Below are 12049 nucleotides of genomic sequence, written 5' to 3'. Positions count from 1 at the left end.
AACCACTTTTACTGAAACAGACTAAAATTATATAACATCACATGACTGCTGTGTGGCTGTTTGGGTTTACTGAGGCTCGGCAGATGGGCAAGCCTGCTGAGAGAACAAGGCTAAACCTGGGAGTCTAGGCTAGGTTGGGGAAGATCCTTGACAGGAAGTTCCTCAAATGCATGAACTATCTCTTACTCAACTCTATAACCTGCTATGATACCCAGGAGAGCTCCCCGGACATGGACACTCTGAGCAATCCAGTCCTCCCTGTGTCTTCTGGGCCACAAAGTCTTTCTGGTCTGTAGTCCTGCTCAGACCTGCATGCTGTTCCCCGCATTTCCCTCTATTTCCCTAAGTGCCCTCACAGTGTTAATCGGTGCCACTTAAAAGAGTTTCTTGGTCAAATATGTATGTGAAACAATGAGTTAAACAAAGCTATGCACACAATTATACTTATGGGAATTCTCAGATCCTTTAATGTGCGCTGTGAAACTTCAAGAGGAGGGCTTTAATACTGCAACTTTTTCCAATTATTTGATCAAAAAAATCTATTTTTATAGAACATCTCATAGTAGCAGGGCTGCTTTTTTTTGGGGGGGGGGTTGTTTTATTTAACCCACACTGGAAAATACTAGCATACTCTGTTGATTTCTGTTCCTGACCCTAAATCAGTCAAATTAATCTTGGGGTTAGCTAGCTGACTACTTCAAAGACCTGGCAATGATATACCAACAAAAAAAAAACACCACACACACACAAAAACACAAAAAAACCCCCCAACCCCAAAAAACACCTACACCTTTTCCAGAAACCTTCCCAATATCTGTATTCTTCAAGTGTGGCTTGAAAATAAATTTGGGTCAGACTGAAGCCAGCCATGAGAGTATTTTCCCTGCCATAGGGAAGTGGCCTCCAGGTAAAGACCACTGAAGACTAGCTAAAGAGGAAGCCATGGGGTCATGCATCATCTTGTCTTTTGAGTGTTTCTGGACCAAGCATTAAGAGCAAAAGGAATTAAGAGGAGGGAATGAGCCTCCTCTGACTAGTGAAGAAGCTACTGCAACAGTACAGGTGAGGGGTGATTAGGACCCTACTAGGGGATTTCTTGATAGCTCAGACAGTAAAGAATCTGCCTGCAATTCAGGAGACCTGGGTTCGATCCCTGGGTCAGGAAGATCCCTTGCAGAAAGGAGTGGCTACCTATTCTAGTATTGTTGCCTGGAGAAACCCCACGGACAGAGGAGCCTGGTCGGCTACAGTCCATGGGGTCACAGAGTCGGACACAAATGAGCGACTAACACTTCTACTTTCAGGGCAGTAGCAGTAAAAAGGCACATCACAAACACTTGATGGAACTTGGTCACCAACTTGACGAGCCCTGTTTGGCTGGACCCTCACCTTGGGAACAATTCTGAATCCAAACCAGCTCAGCTTTTAGCTAAAGTTGCAGCAGTCAGTTTTTTTGCTATCTCTCAGGATCCTGAAACATAGCTTGCATTGAATATTTTCAGTTCATATAGACCAGGGATTGGCAAACTTTTTCTGCAAAGGGCTAGATAGTAAATATTTTAGGCCTGGTAGGCCACACAGGCTGTGTTACAGCTCTGCTATTGTAATGTGAAAAAAGCCATAGATAATCTGTAGGCTAAACAAATGGGTGTGGTGGTCTTCTCCAAAAACTATTTCTAGAAACAAGTGCTGCTGGGTCAGGTTTGCTTCATAGTTTGCCACCTAATCTATGAGTAAAGCTACTTTCCAACTAAATACAATAGTCTGTATTCACATTCACACCTCTCAGCTTGTTTCATTTGTCAACAGTGATCTCATAGTCCTTTGGAAATTCTTCTCTGGACTTCTGTTTCCGAGAGATGACACTGTGCTCTAGTTCTATAAGCTCTGACCACATTTGTCTCTCTCTCTCTCTCTGGGTCTCTTCTTGTCTCAGGCTCAGTCCTCAGGCATCAACTTTCATTTTTGAGCTAGGGATCCCAAAGTCACTATTTCTAGTCCATTCCCCTCTTGAACTCTTTTCCTATCTCAGAGCTTGTACCGTGCTGGGTCTATATCACACAGTCTTGTGCTGGATCGAATCCTATCTTAAGTTGTTTAATAGTTATTGTTCATCTAATTATACTGCACGCCACAGTAAGGCATTTTGGATTCTGCCCCACAGACAGTGAGTTAGTGATGTTCCTGTGGAACTCATTCAACACCATCAGGAAAAAAACAAAAAGGAACCATCTTTACCCAGAAGAGCAATGACTCTATTCTCCAGTGATAAAGGGACCAGGGATGAGACACTACCTTTGAATCATTGTTTGGAAGGGGTAGAGGAGATGTTTGTACCTCCAGTTAACACATGCTTCTCAATCACCACAGAATGGTCAACTTTGTGTACAACAAAGCAGAGGCAGAGGGGAATGGGATGGGGTGGTGAGGCAGGGGGAGAATAAGATCCCCTTCCTTTCTGCGTCACCCCCTGCCACCAACAGCAGAAGGATACATAGAGTGGGTGTAGATAGCTGCTACTGCCATTACTAAGGCCTCTTGCCATTACTACAAGCTAGGCTGGCCTCTGGAGCATTCACACACATCATGGCCATTGCTTCATTCTGGACCCTCATAATCTTCCTCTAAGACCAAATCTTCTCAAGGTACATGTAAATGGGTCACAAGTGTGCTGAGATCCTGAGCCCCTCAGCCTCTGGCCAAAACTGCCTCATCTGTTTATTCCAGTGGGCCATACAAATTGTGATATTTTCATGATTAAGAAAAGGTGAGGATACACTAACCTGAGGACCTTTGATAGCCTCCTGATTGGCCTGCCTTTTTTTTTTTTTTTTTTTTTTCTGGCCATGCTGCACAGCATATGGGATCTCAGTTCCTGACCAGGGAGCAAACCCATGCCCCTGTAGTAGAAGCACAGAGTCCTAACTACTGGACTACCAGGGAAGTCCCAGCCTCTTTGCTTCCAGTCTCTACTCACTTCACCTCCATCCTGCGGCCTGAGCATCTGTCTAAAACACAACTCTCACTTAAAATCTTTAATATCTCATCACCTAAAATCTACTGCCTTCCAACATCACACAAAGCCTCTCGTGACCCAACCTACAGCTCCAAGCACATCTTCCACTAACTCTGACTCCTCTCATCACTGTCCTTCACCATATGCTACAGCAACACCACATCATTTACAAGGTGCTAGACAGGCCTTGTGTCTTTGCCCCCTCATACCTTAACCTATGCTGTTCCCTCTGGCTGAAATGCTCCCATGCCCTGTCCACCTAGCAAGCCACTACACACTGGCTAAACGGCTCAAGGACCACATGACCCCCTGAGAGATGCAGCCGTTCATCCTAGAGTGGGGCCAATTAGGTCCTGCCCTCATGGAGCTTATAATCCATCAGGAAATAAGATATAAATGAAGGGAACTTCCTCAGTGACTAGGACTCAGCACTTTCACTGTGGTGGTCTCAGTTCAATACCTGGTTGGGGAACTAAGATCCCACAAGCCTCTCAGTGCAGCCAAAAAAATAAATGAAGTAATCATACAAAGGAATATGATTACAAGGTGTGATAAGCACTACGAAGGGAAAGTGTGTGTGCATGCTAAGTTACTTCAGTCGTGTCTGACTCTTTCCGACCCCATGGACTGTAGCCTGCCAGGCTCCTCTATGCATGGGATTCCCCAGGCAAGAATACTGGAGTGGGTTGCCATTCCCTTCCCCAGGGGATCTTCCTGAGCCAGGGATTAAACCCTTGTCTCTCTGTATCCTGCCTTGGCAAGTGGTTCTTTACAACTAGTGCCACCCAATATGAAGGGAAAGTAGAGAGACCGATCAGAACATAGAATGTACTGGACTGGTGGGTGGGTGGGTGTGAATGTGTGCATGGGTGACTACTTTGGGTTCAGAAGCTGGAGAGAGGTTCTTTGTGGAAATGGCACTGACTGACAAATAGAACGAGAGACCACTGGACCAAAGCACAGGCTGACTGACTGATGGACAGACTGATGACAGACTAGCTGGCTGCAAGCAGTCTGACTCACTGATGCACTGGCTGATGAGCTGGCTGCAGGGCAGGCAGAATGCCTAACAGCCTGACATCTTGACTGGTTAGCTGGCTAGCTGGCCAATGGATAGATCAGAGGCTGAGTGCCTAACTGGCTGATTGACTGAACTGTCTGCCTTCAATGTCCCCTCTTCTCTCCTACCCCCACTATGGCCCAATGTCAGTAATAAAACAGTATGAAACAAAATCTTATGCCCAGAGAGGGCCAAACGTAGCCTGAGTTGGCTCAGCAAAGCACATCAGCAGCCTCTCATCTGCATCGCCATACAACCCAATCGGCTCCAGCAGGGGCCAAATGTAGCTCATGAAAGGAACAGAGGCAGTTTTTGCCATCAGGGGTAAAAAAAAAAAAATCTAATCAGAGGCAGGCAAGCAGAGAGATTGGATAGGTTTTCTTAGAAACCTTCAAAAACAACATTTTATTTTAAATAGGATTTTAATGATCATGACGCCTAATGTAATGCTTGTCCCGACAGAAACCACTAGAGCAATAAGGCTCAAACATGAGAACAGGAGACATACTGGGCCACAAGAGATCCTTTGGGACTTTAGCGTGATGATTTCTTTCTCCCCCTTATGGGTTTCCGTGGTAATGGGGTATGGTAATGGCCCAGAGCCATCTCAGTCCCAGACTGCTGTCTCCTGGAGAAAGATATTTGCAGACTACCTCATGTTTACCTCACTCAGAGCAAGTAAACTGAGTGAAAACTGTAACTAAATAGGCCCAGTGAAAAAGTGAAAGTGACAGTCGCGTCCAGCTCTTTGCAACCCCATGGATGTAGCCTACCAGGCTCCTCTGTCCATGGGATTCTCCAGGTAAGAATACTGGCGTGGGCTACCATTCCCTTCTCCAGGGAATCTTCCTGACCCAGGGATTGAACCCAGGTCTCTGACATTGCAGGTGGATTCTTCACTGTGTGAGCCACTGGGGAAGCCCTTAAATAGGCCCAAGCCATCTTCAAATGGAAAAGAGGAGAATGGAGTTGGAGGCATGGCCAGCCCTGAGAAGGTACAGCAGGGATTCATCTGACATGCTCTAGCACCACCTTCCTGGGGTGCCCTGGGAGTTTGAAGGCACCCAGCACTTGGGGATGCCAGCTAGGGAGGGGACTGGCCTTGGGGGAGCCTCAGCTCACACTAGCATCCCTGAAAACAGGAAAAAATGGAAATTTAGAGGCCTGGAGGAGTAAGGAACAAGATGGTTGTCCTTGAGTCCCAGGGGACTGGTGCCTTTGCATTCTTGCCTCCACAGCACCAGGAAAGGCTAATTGTAATAGTCGGCCAATTCGGGGGCAAGGCAGAATATCACTTTAAGGCAGTGGTTCTCAGGCCAGATGCACATTAGAATCACCTGGGAAGCTTTAAAAACTTATCTACTCCTGACCTCATCCCCAGAAATTCTGGTTTTTAAATGGTTTGAAAAGAAGGGCCTGGGCAGCCAGTGGTTTTTAAATCTCCATACGTGAATCAAATGTGCAGTCAGAGCTGACTGCCTTAAGTGAACAGTCTCAGTTATTAAGGCCCTTCCAGAATATTCCCAAACCAGAATAGCACATCTAGGGGGAAATGGCCAATTCTGGTTTGTAACTTCATGTTCCTTGTTCAGGAAGTTCAAAGAGTCTTTCCTCAGTGTACCTCATGCAGTGGTGTGCTGGTAAACATTTAACAACCAGTTCTCCAAAGTTCTGATTTGTAGCGTTTGCTAACTTCCCTGGCATACATACTCCCACCATGGCTGCTTTCCAGTTATCAATATGACCTCACTGAATGCAGAGTTGGGAGAGATACATATGCCCAATCAGCTCTTATGTGCCTGTGTGAGTTGGGTCCAGCACGACACTGGCCCTACAGAGAGACTCCTACTGAGCCCAGGAAGTCACCCTCCAGTGCAGAGCTTCCCAGACTGTCTTCCCAAATCCTCCTCCTTGTGCACATATATGGAAGAGGCACTGCTTGGTAACCACAGATCCTGCTAATATAAAGTGCCTGCTGGAAGCTTCCTTAATCCCCCAGCCAGAATTAATTTCACACTCCTCTGTATTCTAACATGGTCTTCCCATGTTAAGAACCTGGCAGCCAATGCAGGAGACTCAAGAGACACAGTTTCAGTCTCTGCATCGAGGAGGAAATGGTAACCCACCCCAGTGTTCTTGCCTGGGAAATCCCATGGACAGAGGAGCCTGGTGAGCTACAGTCCATGGGGTCACAAAAAGTTGGATGTGACTGAGCATGCATGCACATACTCTAACATGATCTTGCTACCTCTTCTAAGGTACCTTCTTTGGTATGCATATAAGGGTGTACTTCTTTCTCTCCTACAAGACAGTAAGCTTCTTGAGGGCTAGGAGCCATTTTTTTTTTTTCATCTTTGTATCTCCCATTGGGTTTAGTGTCCTTCCAAGCAACAGTAAATTCACAGTAAATGACTGCCTAATGAAACCTGGATCATTTTGTCCCCACCCTTCCTCTTTTCCTCCTACCAGTATATCACCAATTCTGCCAGTTTACCCAAGAAAGGGACACTTCCCTGTCCATTTCATAGGGCACTGACTTGTAAATAGAGATGCTCATGTCAGACATCTCTGAACACAGATGCATCAGATTTTATGTTAACAGAAGTTGGGTTGCAGATGAAACATTTATCAAAGAAATGACACTTTAACGGAGTGAATGAGAGCTTCCTATTTGAAGGAATCTTAGTTTCCTGTTGCTTCTGTAACAAATTAAACTTAGTGATTTAAACAGTACATGTGTGTTCTCTTACAGTTCTGGATATCAGAAGTTTGACACAAGTCTCATAGGCTAAAATCAAGGGTAGGCAGGCCTGCGTCCCTTCTGGAGGCTTTAGAGGAGAACAGGTTTCCTTGCCTTTTCTGGCTTCTAGAGGCTGTCCACATTCCTTGTTTTATGGTCCCTTCTTCCATCTTCAAGGCCAGCAAGGTTGGGCTGATTCCTTCTCACATCACACCACTCTGACCTTCTCTTCTGTCTCCCTCTTCCACTTACAAGGACCCTTATGTTGACACTGGGCCCACCTGGATAATCCAGGCTAATCTATTTATTTTAAAGTCAGCTGACTAGCAATCTTAATTCCATCTACAACCACAATTCCCCTTGCCATATAACATAGTGTATTCACAGGATCTTGGGCTTAGGGCATGGGAATTTTAGGGGAGGTGTATGATTCTGCTTACCACACATGATAAACCTTTTGACAAAGTAGAAACATTTTAATATAAATTAGAATTCTCCCATAGTTTCTCATATGCATTTTATCAGCACCTTTAAGTAGAGCCAATCTGATCTATCTACCACTTGATGGTTGTATCATCTACCTAATGATTTGCTGCTTTTCACTCAGCAAAGCATAACCTTCTCATACCCCCCTCCATGCACCAACAAGATGTCCTGTTTACCCTGCGATGTAGTGTCTCACCACCTCACCCAGCCACAGTGTGGACCGTCTGTGAGCCGTCTGCACGGCACCGTGCTTCAGTGCATTCAGGATACAGGCAGCAGGCAGCAAGGGTTAGGTATAAGACCTCTGCATTGTGTGTGGAAGAGAGGAATGTGTATGGGGATATGCAAGCAAACTCGTAGTAATTCTATGTTTCACCCTCACTCTTGTCCATTATCACAGCTATTCCTCCAGTTCAGACCCTGCCCTGGTCACTTCACCCTTGTACTTGCACTACTTTCCCCTCTCTGCCTCCCTGGCTTCACATTAGCCTTGCAAACATCCATCTGGTACACTGGTCCCAGTCAGCTTTTGGCCTGTCATTCCTCTCTTCAAGGGCCTACAGTGGATTCCTAGTATTCTAACACATTGAATCTCAATTCCTCGGACTGGCCTTTGAAACTTTTCACCAGCTCGTTCTGCCCACCCCCAATCTCTCTCCAATCTCTTTTCTCATTATTCTCCTCTCCAGCCAAGCAACTATGCTTATCGACCCGCACATATGGCTTACTTATTTCCGTGCTTGCTCTCTGTCTGTGAACACATCCCACTTCTCCTTGCTAATCCATGCCTATCACTTCAAGATCCAGCTTCAAACACTCTCCTGTGGGAAGCAAATTCTGATTAACCCCTTCCTCTTCTTTTGTTCCAGGTTCCACACCACTGCTGCTGCTGCTGCTGCTAAGTCACTTCAGTCATGTCCGACTCTGTGTGACCCCATAGACGGCAGCCCACCAGGCTCCCCCATCCCTGAGATTCTCCAGGCAAGAACACTGGAGTGGGTTGCCATTGCCTTCTCCAATGGTTTCACACCACACTTAACCACAAAATTGACTTCATATGAACTTTTCCTCAGTGCTGTTTTGCATTGGCAAAAATAATAGGTTGCATTTGTTGAGTACTTACTCTGTGTCAGACAGTGTCCTAAGACATTTTACCTCATTTTCTCATTTAATCCTGAATGACGACCTTTGGAGACAGGCACTCCATTTTGCAGTTGAAGAAATCAGTGTTCAGAGAGGTTAAGACACTTTCTCAAGGCCACACAGCTAGGAAGTGGCAGAGCTGAGATTTGAACCTGGTCCGTCTGATTCCAGAGGTCCATACATGTTCTGATGTGGTATGATTAAGGCAGGTCATGTGCCTTTGTGAGTCTCCCCAATAAGAGTGTGACCCCTCCTGGGTGGCATTCATGCCCACAACTGTGGCCAGATCACTCCTAGAAATGAGAGGAGGGTTCCTCACTCAGGCAACACCCAGCAACTCTGCTGGGGCTGGTTCCTCCCAGAACCACAGATGCAGAGGTCAGTGGTTCTCAAACTTGACTGTACTACCGAATCACCAGGGAACTGAAAAAGAAAGAAATCCTGATGCTCGGGCTGCAGCCTGACCAATTAAATCACAAACTCTGGGAACAGGGTTCAGTCATCTGTATTTAAAAAAAAAAAAAAAAAAAAACTCTAAAGGAAATTCTGTTGTGTAGCCAATGTTGAGAATCACTCTCCAAACAGGAGACTCAGCTGGAAACCCGTTTCTCAGTTTTAAACCCTTTTAATTTCTCAGGAAGTCATATCTTCCCTGTATGTCTTGTCTTTCCTCCCCTACTTCCCTGTCTGTTTTGCTTTTCACCCAACAACATCTGAGGAGGCCAGCAATCATTGGTTGAGGAAGTGGCCACAAGCCAATTAAATACTGGCTCCAGGAAGGTTCCTAAACCAATGGAAAGCCTATGAATCACAGGTGGAAAAAATTAATATATTAAAGCTTCCTGGGTTTCACAAAGACAAAAATAAATAATTTGCTCTTTTAGAAACAGCAAACATTCCACCTCTTAATCTGCTAACAATATCTCCCCCTGGGAAATCCTTTAAGATTAAGAAAGGAAACTTGCACCTCCTCTAACAGCTTCCACCAGCTGGCAGGCAGGCCTGCCCCCCATCCACACTGGTCACTGGGTATTCAAACAGGAGAGCCATAGAGGGGGCGGCTGATCACGGCTGCCAGATTCTGTACAGGCGACAGCTGCTTGCCAGTCTGAAGGAGCTGATCTATGGGAAAGGTTGTAAGATCCTAGAAGAACTTGACTCTGGAAGGTGAAATGGGGACGAGGCTCTGCCTGCTCCCTGTCCCCCCAGGACCCCTTGGTTCTGTCCACACACTCAGACACTCCCCTCCTCAATGAATCCAAGTGTGTGCACCTATGGCACCCAAATGGTGTGCACACATCCCTTCAGCCTTGGGGGAAGCCGGGGGCGGCGGCGGGGCTGGGGAGGCCAGAGTCCCAGGGGCTGGTCCATTTACCCCAATGCCCCACGTGAATATCAAATTCTATGTGTGCTGTGACATGAGAAGGATTGGGAAGAGATGGCCTAGGGGTAATTCCAAGTTCCCCAATCTCTGTGCCCATTGCTAAAAACCTCTCACGGGTAGATCAGACACTTTCTAGCCTTCCCTAGCATGGGCTGACCTTAATAGGGGGTCAAGGGCCTCCCTGGTGGCTCAGTGGTAAAGAACCTGCCTGCCAATGCAGAAGACTCCGGTTGAATCTCTGGTCTTGGAAGATCCCACAACTGAGCCTGTACTCTTGAGTCCAGAAGCTGCAACTACTGTGCCCTAGAGCCCATGTTCCACAATGAGGGGCAACGAGAAGCCCATGCACCGAAACGAAGAGTAGCCCCCACTCATCGCAACTAGAGAAAAGCCCATGCAGAAAAGCCTGTGCAGCAATGAAGATCCAGTACAGCTGATAAATAAATAAATCAAAATTTTTTTTAAATTGCAAAGGTGGTTAAAAAAAAATGAGGTCAAGATAGCATGTCCCAGAGGGTTGAAAAGAGGAAGAAAGATAAGCCCCCAAAGGCCCAGGATCTGAACCACTTCAGAATCACTGAACCTCACCTCATGGGCTAAAACTATTTGTCAAGTTTACTTCTTCCTCTCTTCCCCAGGCCTGTTCCTGGGAAGGAACCCCTCGAGGCTGGACTTACCTTGGCATCCATGATGCTGGTCTCCACCCGGGCCACGCCCTGGTTCTCCCGGAACAGCTGGATCTTGCTGATCTTGCTGAACTCGGACAGCACAGTGGTGAGGTTGGTTTTGAGGTCAATAACATGGCTGATGCCGTGTCGGGGTCCCACCAGGAGGGTGGTGGCTGACTGCTTCTCATCCTGGGGCCCCAGCGTGGTGCACAGCATTCACAGAAAGAAGGGCAAAGGAAGTGGGGAAGAGGAGGTGGAAGGCGGAAAGACAAAACAGGCATTGGACTGGTTCTGTTGGGAGATCTGGAAATATCTGGAGCTCAGGGTCAGGGCAAGAAGACAACCTCGAAGGGAAAATGGTCTGGGATGCCCCTGTTCCCAGGACAGGGCCCTGGATCATCGGTCTAAATGGACACATTAGCCTCAGTAGCAGGGAGAGTGAAGTGGGCAGCAACAGGGCTAGTTCTAGCAAAATCATCAAATAGGTGAGGTCTGTTTTGGTGCCTTTGAAGTACCCTTGTCCTACTAAACCCCAGAGATTTTTCCATTGGTTGCCTTGGGCCACTCAAGTCTCCCTTGGTGCTCTGTCTGAACAGGTGGCATCTGGTGTTTGGTCTTTACCCTCCCCCACCAACAGCTTGCACTTCTCACCTCGTGCTAAAAGCTAAACTGACAAAGTAGCCTGGAGGGGGATCTCCCTCCCTAAGAAGCTATTTGCTCTCTTGAATAGGCACTATGGGCTTCCCCAGTTGACTCAACAGTAAAGAATCCCCTGCAATGCAGGAGATATGGGTTCGATCCGTGGGTCAGGAAGATCCCCTGGAGAAGGGAATGGCTACCCACTCCATTATTCTTGCCTGGGAAATCCCATGGACAGAGGAGACTGGTGGGCTACAGTCTATTGGGTTGCAAAGAGTCAGACACGACTAAGTGCACACACACGTAATAGGGACCACAGTAGTCTTACCCCAGAGGAATGATCTATAAGAATTTCAGCAGTGGACTTCCCAGGATCCTCAAATCTCAGTATGTAAATGGTCACCTCTGTGCCTGATGGACTAGATTCCCTTAAGTGGTCCTGACAGGCTCCTTGGTGCCATCAAGCCTGAGTCCTCTGCCAGCCCATTCCCTGGCATTAGCATCACCCCAAGGAACCTCTTCCATCTGTTCTAGACACTTTGATAAGTGGCTTTCCATCAGTGTGCCCCACGAGCATGACAGCGTGTTCCCCAGAGCATGACTAACACCTGGATCCAGTAAGCAAATGATTTGAATTTCCTTTCACAGAAGCACACTAGGGTAAACTAGCCCGGGGCACAGTCTTAGGGGGACCACTTATGCCCTACCTCAGGCGAGCATTGCTATACTGAAGGCCCTGGGTGGGGGCTGGTGCAAGGGGCATCCAGGCTGGGGGACTGAGGGAATATGGGTAAGAACAATGAAATAGGGCAGGGGTTGGCAAATTCTGGCCCACAGGCCAATCCAGTCCTCTGCCAGTTTTTGTCCAACCCACAAACTGAGAATGGTTTTGTACATTCTTAAATGCGTGGAA

General features: G+C 47.0%; 1 protein-coding gene across 6 annotated transcripts in view; it reads right to left on the bottom strand.

Moving 5' to 3' along the window:
- The window catches only part of FRMPD3 (FERM and PDZ domain containing 3), a 145642-nt gene that overhangs the window by 20840 nt on the left and 112753 nt on the right, over positions 1 to 12049 (bottom strand). For all 6 annotated transcript variants that reach the window (XM_070785392.1, XM_070785395.1, XM_070785393.1 and 3 more), the window contains one exon: positions 10507 to 10686. In XM_070785392.1, coding sequence (XP_070641493.1) covers positions 10507 to 10686 — 180 coding nt within the window. The remainder of the gene's footprint in view (positions 1 to 10506; positions 10687 to 12049) is intronic.

The sequence above is a fragment of the Bos indicus genome, chromosome X, assembly GCF_029378745.1.
Source record: "Bos indicus isolate NIAB-ARS_2022 breed Sahiwal x Tharparkar chromosome X, NIAB-ARS_B.indTharparkar_mat_pri_1.0, whole genome shotgun sequence".
NCBI lineage: Eukaryota > Metazoa > Chordata > Mammalia > Artiodactyla > Bovidae > Bos > Bos indicus.
The sequence above is the reverse complement of the archived record's forward strand: the minus strand, read 5'-3'. Positions and strand labels throughout refer to the sequence as shown.